This window comes from Aotus nancymaae, unplaced genomic scaffold (assembly GCF_030222135.1).
Source record: "Aotus nancymaae isolate 86718 unplaced genomic scaffold, 86718_ANA_hifiasm-v0.15.2.pri h1tg000002l, whole genome shotgun sequence".
Classification (NCBI taxonomy): Eukaryota; Metazoa; Chordata; class Mammalia; order Primates; family Aotidae; genus Aotus; species Aotus nancymaae.
Window position 1 is genome coordinate 27,283,131 of NW_026988413.1, and position 18,542 is coordinate 27,301,672.

At 45.7% G+C, this 18,542-nt stretch overlaps 1 protein-coding gene across 3 annotated transcripts in view; it reads right to left on the bottom strand.

Moving 5' to 3' along the window:
- Positions 1 to 3,236: 3,236 nt before the first annotated feature.
- Positions 3,237 to 18,542, bottom strand: part of NRF1 (nuclear respiratory factor 1) — a 143,911-nt gene continuing 128,605 nt past the window's right edge. For 2 of the 3 annotated variants that reach the window (XM_021673680.2, XM_021673683.2), the window contains exon 11: positions 3,237 to 5,338. In XM_021673680.2, the coding sequence (XP_021529355.1) occupies positions 5,175 to 5,338 (164 nt within the window). In that variant the 3' untranslated portion in view covers positions 3,237 to 5,174. Of the gene's footprint in view, positions 5,339 to 15,788; positions 15,846 to 18,542 lie in introns of all 3 variants that reach the window. The other variant, XM_021673686.2, reaches the window with a different exon arrangement.

The window sequence follows — 18,542 nt, forward strand, 5'->3', positions numbered from 1 at the left end:
CAGTTTGCTCATCTATAACAGTTAGGGGATAATAGTATTTTGAAAAAGTTAAATAAGTAAGTTAATACATAGGTAAATCTTTTAGTACAATACAAGGCACACTGTAAGGGCTAAGTGTTCACTCTCATCATTGCTACCATATACTCTGTGTAGTCAGGCCATAGTTCTCATAAACAAGAGCTAGCAAAGGCCCTGGACAGGGCTCAGGGCCCAGGCCTATTCCTGCCTCCCAAGGTGGCTCCAGGTTCTCAGACGACCTTGGTTCCCCTCCGCAGATCCCCTCTTCCTTCTTTACCCACTATACACTCCAGGCCACCAATACTCAATGAATGTTTGGTAGCAGCCCAGTGGTTTTCAGGAGGGAGAAATTCAAATTCAGAGGGGCTTGGGGACTAAGAGAATACCCGTGCTCTTCAGCTATTTCAGTCGGAGCCCAGTCCCAGAGCCCTGCCTCCCCTCTACTGTACCTCTTCCTCCATGCTGCCGCCATCCTGAGTGATCATCTCCAAGAGCTGCCTCCTGGAGTAAACAGCAGAGGCTGGGTGGGAGTGCAGGGATGGGGCGTCTGAAGCCCCAGTTGTGATGACCTAGGTGCTAACAGCCCGCTGAGGTGGAGTGAGAGGGAAAACATGGGCTCTACTCCCTGACCCCACATAGCTTCTGCTCCAAATAAATTCAGCTCCAGTTTCCTCCCTGATGAGTTTTAGTGCTGACACCAAAAGTAAACACTACAGGCCTGGCACGATTCTGCCATGCCCAGCACTCAAGCTTCAAGGGCATTACTGAGAGGGGGAGACAGACCCTTGCTTGGGCCTGAGTGAGGCTCAGGGCAAGGAGCCCCTCTTCTTCTCTGCCCTTCCGGTTCTCCTCAGCTCATTTTTTGGTGTTCGGATAATGCCAGTAGTCACCAGTATCACCAGTGGGCCTTCTCAGATGCAAGATTTGAAGCCAAGAATTCTTAGACCAGTCTCTTGGTTTCTGTGAGCACTGGATTCTTGGGTGCAGTTTAGATGATGAACTACTTAACGGAGGAGCTTTGAGGGGCTAGAACGCGGTAACAGAGCTCATTCTGCGCTAGCGCTGTCCCGACAGCACCTCATCGCCGTGAACCACCGTAGTCAGTTTAGGTAAAGGTCTCCTCCTCTCTCCTTGTTTCTCATGGGCCACTACCACGCTCCATTCACCTGGCACATGACAGGCATTCACGGAGTTAAATGCAACTGACCCTCGGTCAGGTCTGGTCTACAGATGGGTTTTATTTTGCTTGTAGAAGAGTATGTAAATTTTTTGTTTGTTGCAATCACATTTCGTACAAAACTCTAGATTCCCCAGATTCTCTGGAAAAATCTGAAGATGGGGCATAGGGTCCATCTTCCTGCACGGTGACAGTCAGCACCCAGGACAGGCTGCTCCATTTAGATGAATGCTGTCCACTCTGCCTGTGCCCATCACTCCCTCCTCTCACACAAGAATTGCCTTGGCCTCCCTCATTGATGTGACCTCCCTGGAGTAGACAGCAGAGTTAGCAGCTCCCATTGGTGACTTAGGCAGGAATGGAAGAGAAGGTCTCCATTGGCCCCACCAAAACCAGTTGTCAATGCATGACTGTGGCAAAGGCAGCACCTGAGGCTTGCCAGGCAAACAGCAGCTAGAAGGCACCTCTGGAGAGACCCCTGGTCAGCAGGTACTCTAGACAACCCAGCTATTTCATGGTAGTCAGTAGCACGGATGTGTGGTTGATTCGGCTGCACTCAATCCTTTTTCTAGTCCATTCTCTCTGGTGAAAAATAGGTGAGCGTAGCCATTTGTGCAAGAAAGGGAGAGAGGTAGGCACTTGGCTTCACGGAACCACCATCAGGCACCAAGGAAAAGGCTTCTTGGCCTCCCCATCCAACCATCCTAGTCATGATCACCAGGAAAGCGGCCAGGACACCCAACAACACAAAGAAAGGGGTGGTGGGGGTGGCAGCAGGTCCTCTAGGCTGAGGCCCAGGGTATGCCCAAGCATGGAGGTACAGGCCGCTTGGGTCTGGGAAGGGCCTAAGGATGTGGCAGGAGGAACAGCTGGAGAGATGGCAGATACCATGTTAAGAGAGTAAGCTGTGTGAGAAAGGGAATGAGGATGCAGGGGAACAATTCATGGCTTAAGGCTTCTGCCTGGAGAAAGACAATTGACTTCAATAGTAAACAACAATCATGTTGGGAGAACTTCCCAAGATGGAGAGGCACCATCACTCAACCTCATTTTTTTTTTTTTTTTGAGATGATGGAGTCTTGCTCTGTCACCCAGGCTGGAGTGCAGTGGTGTGATCTCGGCACAGTGCAACCTCTGCCTCCCAGGTTCAAGCAATTCTCCTGCCTCAGCCTCCTGAGTAGCTGGGATTACAGGTGCCAGCCACCACACCCAGCTAATTTTTGTATTTTTAGTAGAAACGAGGTTTCACCATGTTGGCTGAACACCAGGCTGGTCTGGAACTCCTGACCTCAAGTGACCTGGCTGCCTTCGCCTCCCAAAGTGTTGGGATTACAGGCATGAGCCACCATGCCCAGTCCCACCCTGATTTTTAATGTGGATCTTAAATTAATTCTTTCTGGGCGTGGTGACTCACACCTGTAATTCCCAGCACTTTGGGAGGCTGAGGTGTCCAGATAACTTGGGGTCAGGAGTTCCAGACCAGCTTGACCAACATGGTGAAACTCTGTCTCTACCAAAAATACAAAAATTAGCCAGGCATGATGGCGGGTGCCTGTAATCCCAGCTACATGGGAGGCTGAGGCAGAAGAATCGCTTCAACCCAGGAGGCAAAGGTTGCAGTGAGCCAAGATCACGCCGCTGCATTCCAGCCTGGGTGACTGAGTGAGACTCCATCTCAAAAAAAAAAAAGGTTAATTAAAAGAAAAAAACAACCCAGAGGCGCTCAAGCCATCTTTAGGATTTTTTAAATTCCTAAGAATTTTTCGTAGGAATTTTTTTAAGGAATTTTTTTCCCCAGAACATAAGAAAACAAATTATATATGAAATGCATGAAATGGAGCTGGTCTGGTGACGGGGCTCTGCCCAATCCTCAGCGTCTTCGTTACAGAGCTCCCCAGCATTGGAGCGGTACAGGCTGGAGATCACTGGTCTCGAGTTGGACTACATTTTAAAAAGCAGAATAAGCTGCCCCAAGATAAAGTTCCTTTTGCCTAAGAAGCCAAGTGCTTCTATAGAGATGAACAATTCCACTTCCTGTTGCCACATTTTTAACTATTTATTGAATGAGGCAGTCAAAGACAGAATGGAAAACAACACAGAATCCATGCTTTGCTACTGGGGGTTTGCTTTTTTCTTCTTGGCAACTTCTCAAACTATTTGGAGGTTATTTCACCACAAAGGAACACGGACTTTAAAGTCCCTGGACAACTTCACAATGACGATAAAAAATAATAATTAAAAAAATAACAAATTGTAGAACTAGGACTATTTATATGTAAATTTCCCACCCCTCCCCCCATTACGTACAGAAAAGAACATATAAAGAACATTAGTTTTATATAAAACAAGCAAATACAAGAATCTGAAACTTTTCTCAAAGGTTGAGCAAGACATGAAGAATCTTTTAATGTCGCATTTAAAAAACACATTAAATACACGATCACACACATGGGGAGAGCTGGGAGGAGGGAGGAGGAGCTGTCCCTGTACTCAAGGAGCAGAGATTTGGCCTGTCGAAAAGTCAGGTGAATTCAGCCACTGGTGACTCAGGGCTTGCAGCTGAGAAAGAGTTAACAGTTACCAAGAACACCCAGACACCTATGAGGAGGAAAGCTGTTCCCAGCCTGGGCTACCAGGCTGCATCCAGGAAGATGAGCCTCCAGGAGTCCCTTCGGAAGCAGGGCCTGATTCAGGAACACAGCAAGCGCCCTCAGCTGTTTTCTAACACACCCTATTGTGATGGCCAGCCTTCCATGAGCCAGGTGTCCCTTCTTCCCTTCCGCGTATTGACCAGGCCCAACCCTGCTTCCAAGGTCACACAAGATCGGGGCGTTCAGGGTGCTGTGGCTGTAGGCCAGGTGTCCCTTCCTGTTAGCTCCAGCGCTGCCCCCGTGAAGCTACAGACAGCTAGAGAAAACTGCTCCCATGGATGTATCCTGGTTTAGGAAGATTTTGCTTTCCTTCCTTTCCCTTCCAACCCCTCCCACCCCCTTCCCATCCTCTCCGCCACCATGCACGCGCACACACACACACAAGCACACTTACACGCACGCACTCCTCAAACCCTTAATACTTGTTACCTTCAGTTCATATATACGACCAATTCAGGACTGATCTTAAAACCAGAGGAACATTTTAATAGTCATGAGATCAAGAAGGATACCTGGGAAGGAGAGGAGATGGGAGGCTGAGGAAAACCCTCTTGTCTCAGGCCCAGGAGCTTTCAAGACATTCATCTGCCTGTGGCAAGGTCAGCACCTGGGCCAGCCCGAGGAGCATCTCAGCTGGCAGACCACGCAGCCCCTGGACCTTGCAAGCGCATCTCTGACCCACGCCATGCCAGAACTCCTTCCTCAGGTGAGTCCAGCCGAGAGAGTTCTGGGTGGCCACTGGGAGGCAGCTTTGGTGAAGGGCATGGTCACCTCCGCCTGAGTTTGTCAGTAGCTCAACGCATGACCCTGGTATGAACAAAAACTGGGTGACTGTGTCTGGCCACGTACCCTACCACCCACTAAACTGGGTGAATTATTGTTTCCACAGCTCACCTTGATTTCATACAGATAATTCCATGCGGGTTTCATACATATATATATATATATATATATATATGTATATATATACTTTATATATATGTAAATGTGTATGTCCATATGTACACATATACATATATTCACTCACACATACACACACATAAGTATACACACACATTTCCGCAGAAAGAAGTCCTGCCACAATTTGGCTTTTTTGGGACAGTGAAATTGACAATGCAGTTTCTTACTCCACCAATCCCAGAAAATCAAGAGTGGTGCTTTAAAAAATGCAATTCCAAAATCTGCTGCCTTTCTTCCTTTTAAAAAAAAAAGGTTAACAAAACTTTTCTTCCAAAGTCGAGAGACTTAAATCCATTTGATTGCACCTCTGCAAACGTGTAAAAAATCTTGAAGTAGACTACAAAACGATGCCATAATATGGCTGTATGTCACTGTTCCAACGTCACCACCTCCACAGCTTGGCCGTCCATGGTGACTGCGCTGTCTGATATCCTGGTGGTCACAGGGGCCATGGCCACCTGCACTGGTCCGTTGCCCTGGGCGAGGCTGGTCACCACAGTCTGGTACATGCTCACAGGGATCTGGACCAGGCCTGGAGAGACAGAGGGAAGACAGTTGGTGGGGCTCGTGCTCAAGCTCCTGTTTGCTGGCTGGACGGGGGCACCCAGCTCTTGCCTTTGAGGTATCGTGGTCACCAGCCCCAGGTGATCATATATACCCATGGCCCAGGCACAAAGATATCCCTTCTCCCACCCCATTAAAATTTTTTTCATTAATGCTTAAGATTTATAATTGATACATAACTGTACATGTTTATGGGGTACACTGTGATGTTTCAATGCATGTATACATTGTAGAATGATCAAATCGAGATAATTACCATATTAATCTCTTTAAAGATTTATCATTCATTGTGGTGACAACATTCAAAATTTAGCTATCTTGAACTAGACTACATTGTTATTCTCTACAGTCACACTACTGTGTAACAGAACATCAGGACTTACTCTTCCTTCGTACCTGCTGGCCAACCTCTCCTGCCCCCCTCCCCCACCCTTCTCCAGACACTGGTAACTATTATTCTATTCTCTACTTCTATGCAATCAACTTTTTTCCATTTTAACTTTTTTTATTTTTAAACAGATGGGGTCTGGCTCTGTAACCTAGGCTGCAGTGCAGTGGCGTGACCACAGCTCACTGCAGCCTCGAAGTCCTGGATTCAAGTCATCCTCTCACCTCGGTCTCCTGAGTGCTGGAACCACAGGCATGTGCCACCATGCCTGGCTAATAATATATTTTGAGATGGAGTCTTGCTATGTTGCCCAGGCTGGTCTTGAACTCGTGGCCTCAAGCGATCCTCCCACCTTGTTCTCCTGAATAGCTGGGATTATATGTGCAAATCACCAAGCCTGGCCATTTTAACTTTTTTGAAACAGACTATCAGGAAAGAAAAGTTTGGAGAAATTGTGGAAACATGCCTCAGGGTAGGGTCTCCCCAGCTTGCCGTGAGAGGGCCCTGCCTGCCCTCGTATCTAGGAAGCACAGGCCTGTCAGGTGTGAATGTCCCCTGCCTGCCTTCTCCCTCTCGGAACAGGCCACCATTACCTTTCTTTGATATTTGGCTACACTGCCTTCTTCAGTCCTCTTTCTGCCTATGTCAAATCTCTCTCAGCCTAAAGAGTAAAAGCTTCTCCCTCTCTTATCCCGTCTTCTGGCCACTGCCCCATCTACATGCCTTCCTTCAGAGTCAAGATTATTATTATTATTTTTAAAAGCCTAGGTCAGTTGTTCCCTGGTTTTTAGATTTCACATACCAGTAAAATGTAAAAACACATTTTGGGGTCAACTTAAAAAAGACCCCAACTACTCCCCAATATCACTATTATTTCAGAGTAGAAAGGACGGTTTAAAGGAAGAAACATAACCTCCATAAAGGTAGGCCTGCCTAAAAAAGGAAAGCTGATAATAGATTTGAAAAAAGGATTCCCCATACCTAATGTATACATCCATCTCCTCTTCCTTCTGAAACTAGAGTTACAGTGAATGGGGCAAAAAGGATATAAATGAGGGATGTCAGCGTTTTTTTGGAAGATGCAATGCAAAAGTGAAATGGTTCTGATTTATCAGAGAAGTGGAAGGGGCACCTCCTACGCCCACAGAGGGCGCAGGATGTAGAGGCCTAGCTACTGCAGAAAGAGGTGATGAGGCTAAAAATGAGAATTAGTGAAAGTCTCAATTTAACTGATTAGACCAATCCCAACATCCAGACCCAGAGACCTTTGCTGCCGGGCCTCTGAGGTTCACCTACTGTATTGAGAAACTGACCCGGAGAGGCCCCTTTTAGTTCTCTTTGACATTTAAACCATAGACTACTTTGATGAAGATAAAAATTAATCAAAATGGGTTGTCAAAATATTTTCTAATGCAAAAAATCAAATATAAGATTTTCTTTTCCAATGTTAAATTGTATGTAACTTTTCTAGGAGTTAAGTGGTGCCATTTTAGGGATAAGGGGTAAGCATTTGGTGATGCAATGAGACGTCATGAAGTGAGGCTTGCTGTTCTGGTGACAGATCGCTGGAAACCCCGGCTCCTCTGGTGTGCCCTCACACAAGTGGAAGATGTGGCCAGTCCCCCCGACACTTGCAATGCAGGCCTGAAAGGGAGGAGGAGGCGGCCAGCTTCCATGAGCACATGGGCATGGTGGAAACAGGCTGAAGGGCCAGGCCTTGGCCTACAAAACTGTGGGCTTCAATTTCTTTCAACAAAACCTTTGCAAATGGCTCTGGTCTCTAATCAATCCCTCTTTCAGTTCACCCCTTCCTAGTCGCTCAAATTATCTGTCTTTATTATTATTAAATAGTGGTGAGGTCTCACTATGTTGCCTAGGCTGGTCTTGAACTCCCGAGCTCAAGTGATCCTCCTGCCTCAGCTTTCCAAAGTGCTAGGATTATAGGCATGAGCCACTACACCCAGCCAGATGATCTTTCCATAATGTGTTACTCCCCTCATCTCAAACATTTAAATGCCATGGCATTTAAAAGGTTCCCAAAGCTTATAATAAAGTTCAAATAATTTAGTATGGTCTTCAAGGCCTCTCATGACTTGCCCTGGTCCATCTTTCCAGTCTCATCTCCCTCACTCTCTTGCAGGTGCCCTGTGCTCTAGGTACCCCCCTTCCCCCAGACTACTCTCAGTTCCCTCAATCTAGCAGCCACACTCTTGGGCCTTTGCTCAGGTTGTTCACAAGCTAGACTTGTCCCCTACTCTTTGCCTTTATACTCGGGTCATCTTTCCCTCCTTGTGGGACCTGGCCCATGCCAGCCCCATCAATGCTGGAGCAGCCTCCTCTGGATTCTCAGGAGGCCCAGGGACAGCCGTGGATAAGCTGGCTGGGCCAGTTGATGCATGTCTGCAACAGGCCTTCCCACTTGACAGAGGGTTCTTTCAAGATCAGGCCTGGCTCTGGCTTATTTCATGTTCCTCACAGTATAAAGTACAAAGTGTGCAACAAGTTGCTATCAGCATAGCCTCAAGGGTCATGTACTGCTGGCCTCAACCAATGTGCAGCTGGACCCTCTCCCTAGCCTCTAGACTCAAGGCCTGGGCCTGAGTGTATATATGTGAAGACCATACAACCTCGTCAGCCCCCCACCTTCTCCTCTCCCTGTGTATCACAATCATGTTCTCCTCTGGTCAAAACAGGCAAAGTTAACAAAGTCACCCAAAATGCCCAGTGGCAAGACCAAGACACCTGTGCGATCCTCCAGGGAACCCACATGCTGGCAAGTAGCAAGCAAAACAAGAAGCAACGGTCAGCCTCATTTCACTGCTCCTGCCTCTGGGTTCCATTCAGTTCCAAAAGCTCCAAGCTTGGGGAACAAGTCCCCTGTTTTACAACTACAGAGACTACAGTGTGCAGGGAGATCTTTTCTAACTGAGCAACCATCTGGGTTAGGGCTGGTGTGAACAGAGACTAAAAGAGTTGTCAAAGGTAAATTTCTTTTACCCTGGCTGTGATGTGTTTGGGTTTCCTGTGATGTGAGCCCATGCCCAATACTGTTGTTAAAATAGTTTTTATATTATCATGAAAGATTTCCTCCAGAATAAAATGAAGCAAGGTTCCATTGCAAAAATATATCTACTGGCTGGTGCTGCCATAATCAGAATGACCTTCGGAACATCTGACCTTATCTTGCTGTTCTCCTTCACAGTTCTTCAGTGGTTTCTAGTGGCCCACATGATAGAAAGTCCAAAGCCCTTTGCAGGTATTTAAACTCTTCACGTCGGCCAGTGTTGTTCAGTTAAGCCTGGTGATCCACTAATCCCCACTCACTTCACACGCCAGCCAGATGAACTACTTGACTGAGGTTCTCCAAGTATGCCCCTCCATGCCTTCTGCCTGGAGGTGGCTCCTCCTCTTCCTCCGAGAGCTAGCCCCAGCCTCTCTCCTCATCTTGGGTCCTCTTCACCGATGCTCCTCCTTAGCTCTCTGTACAGGCTCCTTGGAGGCAGCAGCCCCATTCATCCTCACTGCTTGCATGTCTTGTCCCCAAGGAGGCTGTAGAGTCCTTGAGGGAGGGATTAAGTCTCCCTCTTTGAGTGGCCAGCAGTCAGCAGGTGCCCATGAGTGTTTTCTGCTGTCATGAGTGAAACCTGCCCTCTAAGATTTAACATGTGTCCCTTCTAGGGACTGCGTGATTAAGATGGGTGAGACTTAGGGTGATGAGCCTCTTTTGGAACAAGACCTCCCAGCCAGAAAAAAAGCAACTTAAAATACTACATTCAAGACTCATCCAAATTAAGCTGTTTTTGAAAGACTCAATCTTCTGTACTCCACTGCAGACAGGGAAGAAGCACATTTTGCCACACCTGGGTGAGGAAATGGTCCCCACCCAAAGCTCCCATGGAAGAGTAACTGGTGAGGACAGCCACACACCTTAGAAGCCTGGGAGAGGGAGGGCATGATGGGAGTCATTTCATAACCCTGTGTGCCTTGAAACCCCAATTCTCCTATTTTCTACATAGAGTTTTGGTCTACTGCCACCTTAAATAAATGCATGACCATCCCACTGTAGGGATTTTAAGACCGCTCTCTCACACAGCCATTTTGACATGGGATTAGATTAAATCGCCTCAGTGTCTCTGACCTAGCAGCCTTCATGTCCCTGGCAAGGGAAAGGGGGAGGGGCTGGAGGCCTGGAAACCCAGCATGCACTAAGTCGGGCGGCTGCCCTTGGAAGAGAGATGATTAAATGCTGAGGTACAGTAATCAGGCTGGGACTGTCCCCGCATCTGCTCAGTCTGCTCCTGATTAGCCCTAATCTAGAGGCACATGTTAATCCTAGTTTGTATTCTGGGTCATTTCAATTGATTAAGCAACAGGAAGCCCTTTGTGTTCTACTTTAAGGGGTGGAAGTGCTCCTTTTTCTTTCTCATAGGGCCCCTGGAGAGTCCTAGTAATGAGACTCCCTTGGCCTCAGTACAGCCCCTTTCCAAGCCCTCTCACACCCACTGCATGTCACTTGACTTTGGCTGAGACCCTAGAGAGGTCCACAGGGCAGGGCTCCTTACCCTTCACAAGTGAGAACCAGAACCACGGGCTCATCATAAAGGCACATACTTCTAACATCCTGAAGATTTTAGTACCCCTGTATTTCAAAGCTACACAAAACCTTAACAGTTTAGTAAATACAACCCCTGTCTTTTTATTTGAACTCAAAAGTAAACATAAAAATTTTATTAAAAAAAAAAAAAACACCAAAAACCTCAATACAGACCAAGGGAGGACTGATTTTGTTCCCCAAATGACTGAGTTTATGGTAAAGTCAGGGGCCCAGGCCTTTGATTTGGGAGTGTTTCCATATATCAGAATGTCCTTAGCACCTAACATGAGAGCCAGGAAGGACTCAGAAGGGAGAGGGCTGTCCTCTTTGGGCCCCCTGCTGCTTTTCTTCTCAAGCTTCATGGTAAGGTTTATAGAATTGGTCAAAATGGAAAAAAGGTCAGAGGTGACTCAGAAACTTCAGGTGCCAGCATAGAGGTTTCCTCGTCAAACAGCAGTCAGACCCAGGTCAGACCCAGATCTCTGGAAGAACTCCTGGCTGCAGGACCACATTCCCCTGGCAAGGACAATGAGGCTTGACATGGCTCTTTTTTTTTTTTTTAAATGAGTTGAGTATCATTCTTGAGCCAAAATGGTGAAACATGCTTTTCCCACGTCTCCTCTCTTCCCAAATAAGTGGCAATGACATTCTTCTAGTTGCTCAGGCCAAAAGCTTTGAAATCATCCTTGACTTCACATCCAGCACACCAGCTAATTCTCTCCCTTTGAATACAGCCCCCAAATTCAACACTTTTCCTTCTGTCTCCCCAAACACTACCATCCTTTGCCTTCCTTTGTGATCACCCTACCTTAGCACTTGCCAAAGGGATCTTTTAAAACTTCCATACAAAGTGATGCCTCTCAAATCACATTACATGGGTGGCAGACTGTATCTACTCAGAAGCCTGGCCTTGCACACTGCAGAGCGAGGGGCATGACGCTTTACAGTGGTCTGTCTCTGATGGCGGCACCAGGGGAACACTGTGGTAGACCAGGGGCGCCAATGAGAGTTACTTTAAAGGTTAGGGTCACAGCCTTACACACTCTGTGGATTTATCATTCACGAGCCAATCTACTCTATTCCAGATCTCTCCTGGGGCAGCGGGTTTCATCACTTGCCTATTGTATATGGAATTTACATACATACACATATGTGCACGTATACGTGGAAATGGAATTTATTTATTTGGGGAATTTATTTTTCCCAAGGCTAACTTCTTTCAGTATTCAGTATTATTGGATGAAGAAGTATATATAACATGGTTAACTACATCTTCAAATATTGTTTGGCAAAAGCCATCCCATCCCACCAAAAAAATTCCTTTGCTTCCTCCTATCAGGAAAATAAAGTGCAAATAGCTAACAGTTGAAGGAGTTTACATAGCCTTTCCCACAAACACCCTACACTGTCCGCTCATTACAACCATGTGTCCCCTGGGTACCACGTGAGCTTCCTCAGGCAGGTTCCTCTGTCTGGAATTATGCCCTGCCACTCTCAGTCCAGTTCTTCTGACAGTTTCCACAATGTGCATGGGGTTGCCTGAGGGGACAGCCCACCAGTTTTTCCCTCCTGTGACTTTTTTGCCGCCACCATTCATTTGGCCCCAGGTATGTGCTGACCTGTTCCCAAGGAGTTGCTGCTTCTCTCTCTATAAAAATCTTGCATTGTTGGCAGGACTGTCTTTGAATGCTGAGCAACTTGAACACAGTAGGTGCTCAATAATTGAATATGATATGAAAATGTGTAATTGATCATACTCTTCATAATTTTCAGAAACTTGGTGGTGCTCCCTTTAGTCCTGCCCTCCACAGACCAAACAGCCTTAACAGCTTTGACTCTGATCCAGAATGAAGCCGAATTTTCTCCACAACAACATTCTCATGGTGCTGTAGTTCAGGTGCATTTTATGTGAGAAAAAACAGGCTGTTTATTTCCATTAAAGGCTTCTGAGTCTGAAAGACCTACATGTGAATCTTGGTTCTGCTATTTAATGGCTTGTGAGCCTGTTTCCTCATATATAAAATGGTGATCACTCATCTCACAGGGCTGCTGAACTAGAGGGGATGACACAGTAAAATCTACTACAGTGCTTGGCACATAGTAGGTATATAATAAACGCCACTGCTTTTCAAAGATGACATTGAGTATGAAGTTTGATGGAGTCTGGCTGGGGTCACAGATGTTAGACTAAAGCTCTCAGGAAACAGAAAGAAAAGCAGAGACAGCACAGATCTCCTTTCAGCAGTGATTTTCTCCTGCCAGGAAGCACATCGTTCGTCAAAGGCCTTCAAAGATGTAAAGATGAGAGATAAAAGCCATGAAATCAGGGCAGATGGACTGGCAGGCAGCTTCCCGTCTGAAACACAGCGATGGTCAGGACTGGCACTGGCACTGCACCATGATGTAGATGAAGCAGTTGCTAATCTAGCACATTGGTCCACAAGCAACCAGGCAAAACCACTCCTCAATAGTAAGAGTGTTGAAAATACGATCAGGGCAGTCTGATGTGATGTCATCACCCTGATATATTCCTGAACTCCTCCAGAAACTAACAGGCTTGAGCCAAGCAGAGCACAGGGCTGCAGGGCTGTCGAAGTTACCCAGCACCAGAGCTGGCCCTCCCCGCACCCCACGACAAGATAGAGCAGGACAGACAGCCTGAAGCCTGAGGAAGAATGGGCCTTTCAGTTGCCCTCACAGTCTGGGAAACCTTTGGGAATTGTTGTTTGCTGTAACTGAATCTTTCGGCCTGAAGGCCTTCCAAGTTGGTCATGGAAATATCTTTAGTTGTGAGAAAAATACTGATGGCTGTTGAGAGAAAAAGAGCTAAACAAATAATAAACATGACAGTTGGTGGAAGAGAAATACTTCTTAAAACCCAAAGGAAAATTTACATTATGTAATGCCTTCTGTAGTTTATGACCATGAATGCTAACTACGTACATCAGGGAAATACTGGCCCAAATGGGAACCAGGACGATGACTAGAAAGGAGAGGAATGCATGAGTAAGAAATGAAATTACAGATTATATTGCTTGAGTTTTTAAGGAGCCAGAAAGGGTTTTTACAGGTGTTTGTAGGGGTGATAGGCAGAAGGAAGTCCTTTAAATATCTTCCATTTAGAGGCTTGGAAAAATATTTACATCAGTGGCTGACTTCTAAGGGAAGCCACTATATGAAGAAAAACATACATGGTATGTGCCAGTATAGAAGTGGAAGAAGGTAACAGGAAATCAGTAAAGAAGCTAGTCTAGTAGGCAGGCAGCAGTTAGAGAGGCTGAGAATACCAAGGACTAGATGGAAAGAGGACATATGTAGGGCAAGAAAAGGAAGGTCATGAAAAGAATGTCAATATCAAACAAAAAGGAAGTCCGAGTAACCTCATGATAGTAGGGCAAGCGGGGAAGGGAAAAAGCCTTTCTTTCCCAGTGGTTCTGTTTCTGTTCTATTAGCTGCTCCTGGGATATTTAATCTCCCTTTTCCATGTTTCCTAAGGCCAAGGCTTTTGGGTACATTTGGGGGATTTATGGATTAAAATATGTCTTACATCTGGCAAGTACTGAATATTCTCATGAAGCCAAGAGCAGCCTCACAGGTGCTCTGGTGTACAGGGTGCTTTTCAGCACCCAGGGTTTTTCTTCTATCTTGCTGGATCATCTCAAGACTAAGAAAAATTTCTTCTGGAATAACATTCAAAGCAGTGAATCTGGTTGAGACAGAGTCACTCTATCTTTTGCCTGATTTTGCAGACCACCAGGAAGCTTTTCATGCCCCTCATCCCACAAACCAAATATTAAAATGAATTCATTTTTACTTTATTAGTAAATGTATTTCAAAACCTATTTTAGAGATATAATTTCCTCTTGAAATTACTGGAGATGCCCAGGAGAATGATGAAATCAGGGTTCTGTGTTTCAGTCCTCAGAACCACCATGGTTTATTACCCTGAAAACTGAGCTCCCAATGTGGGGATGAACAAGGTAACTTCAAGGCCTATTGATCTCGCCAAGAAGGCTTTAAACTGAAAATGGCAGGACAGAAAGCGTTCTGCTAAAGCTTGTGGAATATGCATGTGCTCTGGAGCAGTGGTCCCAAGCATTTTTGGCACCAGGGACCAGTTTCGTGGAAGACAGATTTTCCATGGATGGGAGGATTGGTGGGGGTGGTTTGGGGATGAAACTGTTCCACCTGAAATCATCAGTTCACAAAAGGGTTCGTTCTCCTATGAGAATTTGATGTCGCTGCTGCTCTGACAGGCAGTGGAGCTCAGGCAGTGATGCTCGTGCACCTGCCACTCACCTCCTGCTGTGCCAGAGGTTGGGGACCTCTGCTCTGGAGGACATCTGATCTGACTGTACAGACGAAGGGCAAGGAGTACACAGTAAATTCCCAGAAGAAATCACTAGGAAGAAGGGTAGGAACAACACTCAAGGTTGAAGTCTGTGTCCCAGAGGATAGAGTATGGCAACATGCAGGGTGCACCAGTATTTTAAAATGGAAAGTGAAGCCCAGATGACAAACCTCAGAAGAAGGAAGTCACCAACAGTCTGCAACAGTCAGGTGCAGAAATGAACAGCAGGCCCAATCAGGAGTTACTCTGAGTTAGGAACGGAGATTTGTTTATTTTTTTGTTATTATTATTTTCAAACTTTCTATGATGGAAAGCTTTAAACAGGCACCAGGAGAGGGAGCAGTACAGTGAATTCCATGTGCCTGTCATCCAGCCCATGCCTCTTCTATCTAAGCAGGGATAGGCTGAGGCAGGGAAGCTTCCAAAGATGTACTCTTTCTTGACTTTTCATCCCCTCACTCAGCATAATCTGTAGAGCACCATTTAGGAAAAAAAAACACAAAAAACCAAAACTTTGTAAGGGCACATAAAGGGCAGAATTAAATTTGCTTTAGGCAGTGAGATGCCTGAAAAAAGCAGATCTGAAAGTAGAAATAGACAGTAATGGGGCTTTAGAGTCAGATGGAAAGAAATCTATCCCAATACACTTCATCTTGATCAAGTTTTTATAGGAACTTTTATCAAGTTCCTATCTGAACTGTACTTAGCATAGCCAAATTGTTCATGGGGACAAGTTCTTCATAAAAGAATCCCAACTAGAGGTGGGAGGATCACTTGAGGCCAGGCGTTCGAAGCTGTAGTGCGCCATGATCATGTCTGGGAATAGCCACTGCGCTCCAGCCTGGGCAATGTAGTAAGACCCTGTCTCCTAAAAAATAAATAAATAATTCCAGCCAATAAATGAAAAGGAAACATTAAACACTAGACAGATTATCAATGGTTACTAAAGCTATCAGGTGACCGAGTGAGGGGGACTGCACAGTAGAGGAATCCCACCATTCATGCAGGAAGCAGCGCCTGGAATGACAGCCTCACAGTCACTCTATCCTCCAGCTGCTTCCTTCTTTCCCCAAAGATGAACCCACCTGTGGCTTTGTCAGTCAGGATCCACTTGCGACCTGCACGATCTGCCATAAAGAGGCCTGACAATAACACAGAACTGTTAAAAAAAAAAAAAGCACCGGGCAAGATGGGCCACCAGCCCCGCTGCGGCGCTGCAGCTTCCCGTGCACATCCGGTGCCGGGTGCACAGCCTTGCTCCTTCCACCCGTGAGGAACGCCTTCCGTAAGCATGCCAGCGCCAAGTGCCAGTGTGCACTCAGACCACCAGATCTTAGTTTGGTTGAAGGGAAGGAGGTCATTTCTCTCGTATTTCCCCCTTGCAATTAGAATTTGTGAGGTGATTTTCTTGTAGCAGACTTACCTTCCTAATTATGTCTTCTTTAAGCTAATATGCAAACTAATTTGTATTCCCTAAGCACCCAGCAGCTGGGTCGGGGGTGGAGGAGATGGTCCGGACTTACAATGGCTTGCTTAGAGAAATTGTCCAAGGATTTAAAATGTGTCACAAGTAATCTGCATGACAGATAATCTGTAGGTAACAAGTAAGAGTTGACTATACTCACATTTGTAAAACCAACAGGCCACTTCTGTATCTTAGGACCACTATGAGGATAAATAACATCATGCTTGCATGATTTTAATTCTTGAGACAAAAGACACTGTCTAAATTTGAGGGAGTACTGTTATTTTACATGGGCTTTCTCCAGGAGTCAAAGCAACTGTACAGCAGCTACTAGACACAGACAAATGGAAGAAGCAAGATGAAAGGCCCTGTCCTTGGTCCCAAGAGCTGCCGAAAATGGAAAGTGTCGGCAGCCCAGTGTTCCACACCCAGCAGCACTGTCCACACAACGCACGCTTCGTTTACACACTCTTGGCCTGAGTGTTCACATGCCCTCTTGTTTTAATAAGATGCTCCATTTAATGAGAAAAGGACTGCCTGGTCCAACAGCAGGGCTGTGAAAGCTTAATTAGGAGAAAGCCAAGGAGAGGGTCAGCTGAAAGTGGACATTCCTAAAATTGAATTCCCTTCTCATTGGTTATATTTCAGTATATATATATTTTAACAAGGAGTAGGAGTGGGGAAAGGACATGAAATTCTTGGAGAAAAAAATACAAAAAGGTGAAAAAGAACACAGTCTAGGTAACATGGCTGGAAGGAGTTCTTCCAGAAACAGTCAGGCAAATTTCATTTTTTCCTTCCAACAAGACTGCAATAGGAACTCCCAGGCTTCCTTAAGCAGTTGAGGCATTTCAAGAGGTTCAGACCAATCTAAACAGTGCAGTCCACTAGAGCTTCCTGTGATGATGGGCCTGTTCTGTTTGAGTGCTGTCCAACACGGTGGCTACAGAGCGCTTGAAATGTGGCCAGCGTGACTGAGGAACTGACTTTTCAATTTTATTCTGTTTTAATTAAGTTTAAATAGCCAGAGCACAGCTCTAAAACCTTTCCAGAGCTTCCAGTATGCCAATTCTGTATCATAAGCCTGCCTCCAACAGACAGACACATACACTCTCACCGTGTAATACTCTTAAGAGTTGCCTTTGTTTAAATGGAAACTCAATCTGAAATTGGATGCTTTGTATTCACCTAAAATATAGTTTTTCTTGGCATTTCCCTTATTTAAATCACAGGTTCTTTCCTTTACTTATTTTAACACCCTCCAGCACCCTGGGCCTCTACACGAGAAACTATCAGCATGCGAGAGCAATGCAGTGTAGATGTAGTTACGGTGCTGTAAGGAATGAAGAGGCTGGGCTGGGCGGAGTCAGAAGGGCTGCTGAACGCCTCTCTAGCGAGCCAATCTGATAGCATGGTCTTTGTAGTCTAGCTCACAGCAGTGTCTCGGTTTCCATATTTAGACCCCTTCCATGATTCTCAGATCCAATTGCTAGGCTTTATGACGGCAAAGATTTTTTTTTTAAATCAAGTTCACTTAGAAAATCCCATTTAGACTCTGAAAAGTCTCTAAATTGGGGCCTTTCTAATAATGAAGATTTGGTGTAATTATAATGTCACAGGCAATTGTGCTGACAAAGCAAAACCAATATGTCTCTTTGCCAGGCCTTTGCTCTCTGTCTGACCAACAGGAGGAGAAAAGAGGCTTTGTCAGGAGCAGATGTGCACTGGGAGGCCCCAGGAAAGCAGATCTGTTGAATGAAGCAGGTGCCACTTAGACATTCACTTTACTGACTCCAACCACAACCTCCCCTTCATTTGATATCCTCCTCTTGGCAGGAGGATGGAGAAAGAGAATCACACAAAGAGGAAGCATGTTTATCCTGTTCAGATTACTGCTTCTGCCAGGCTGCTGCTGCCGGGTTCTGCACATTTGCTCTTTATTAAGCAAATGTTAGAGCTGGGTGCTGGGAAGTGAATCCCTGTATTTACACAGGTAACCTGAGAGCCAGAGGGCCCCAAACCATCCTGGCTGCGAGGTACACGCTATTAGAGTTAATAACAGTGCACTGACATTCCTTCAAAATCCTAATGGAAGCATAAATAAAAAGAGGAAAGTCCCCTTTACCCAAGAACCTGAAAAACTTTATTCTATAATAATTTTTCCTGTTCTAATGTTCTGATTCCTGTGTGAACCGTGATTAATGCCCTTTTTACAAGCTCAGTTAAAACCCACTTTTCCATCCATGTATTGAATTGAAATGATTCCAATTAAACTTGTCCAATTATGGCTCTGGATTTGGTATGTCAGAAAAAAAAAAAAATCCCTTTACAGAATAGCGCTCACAATGACAGGCACAAGATTCAGTCTTGGTTT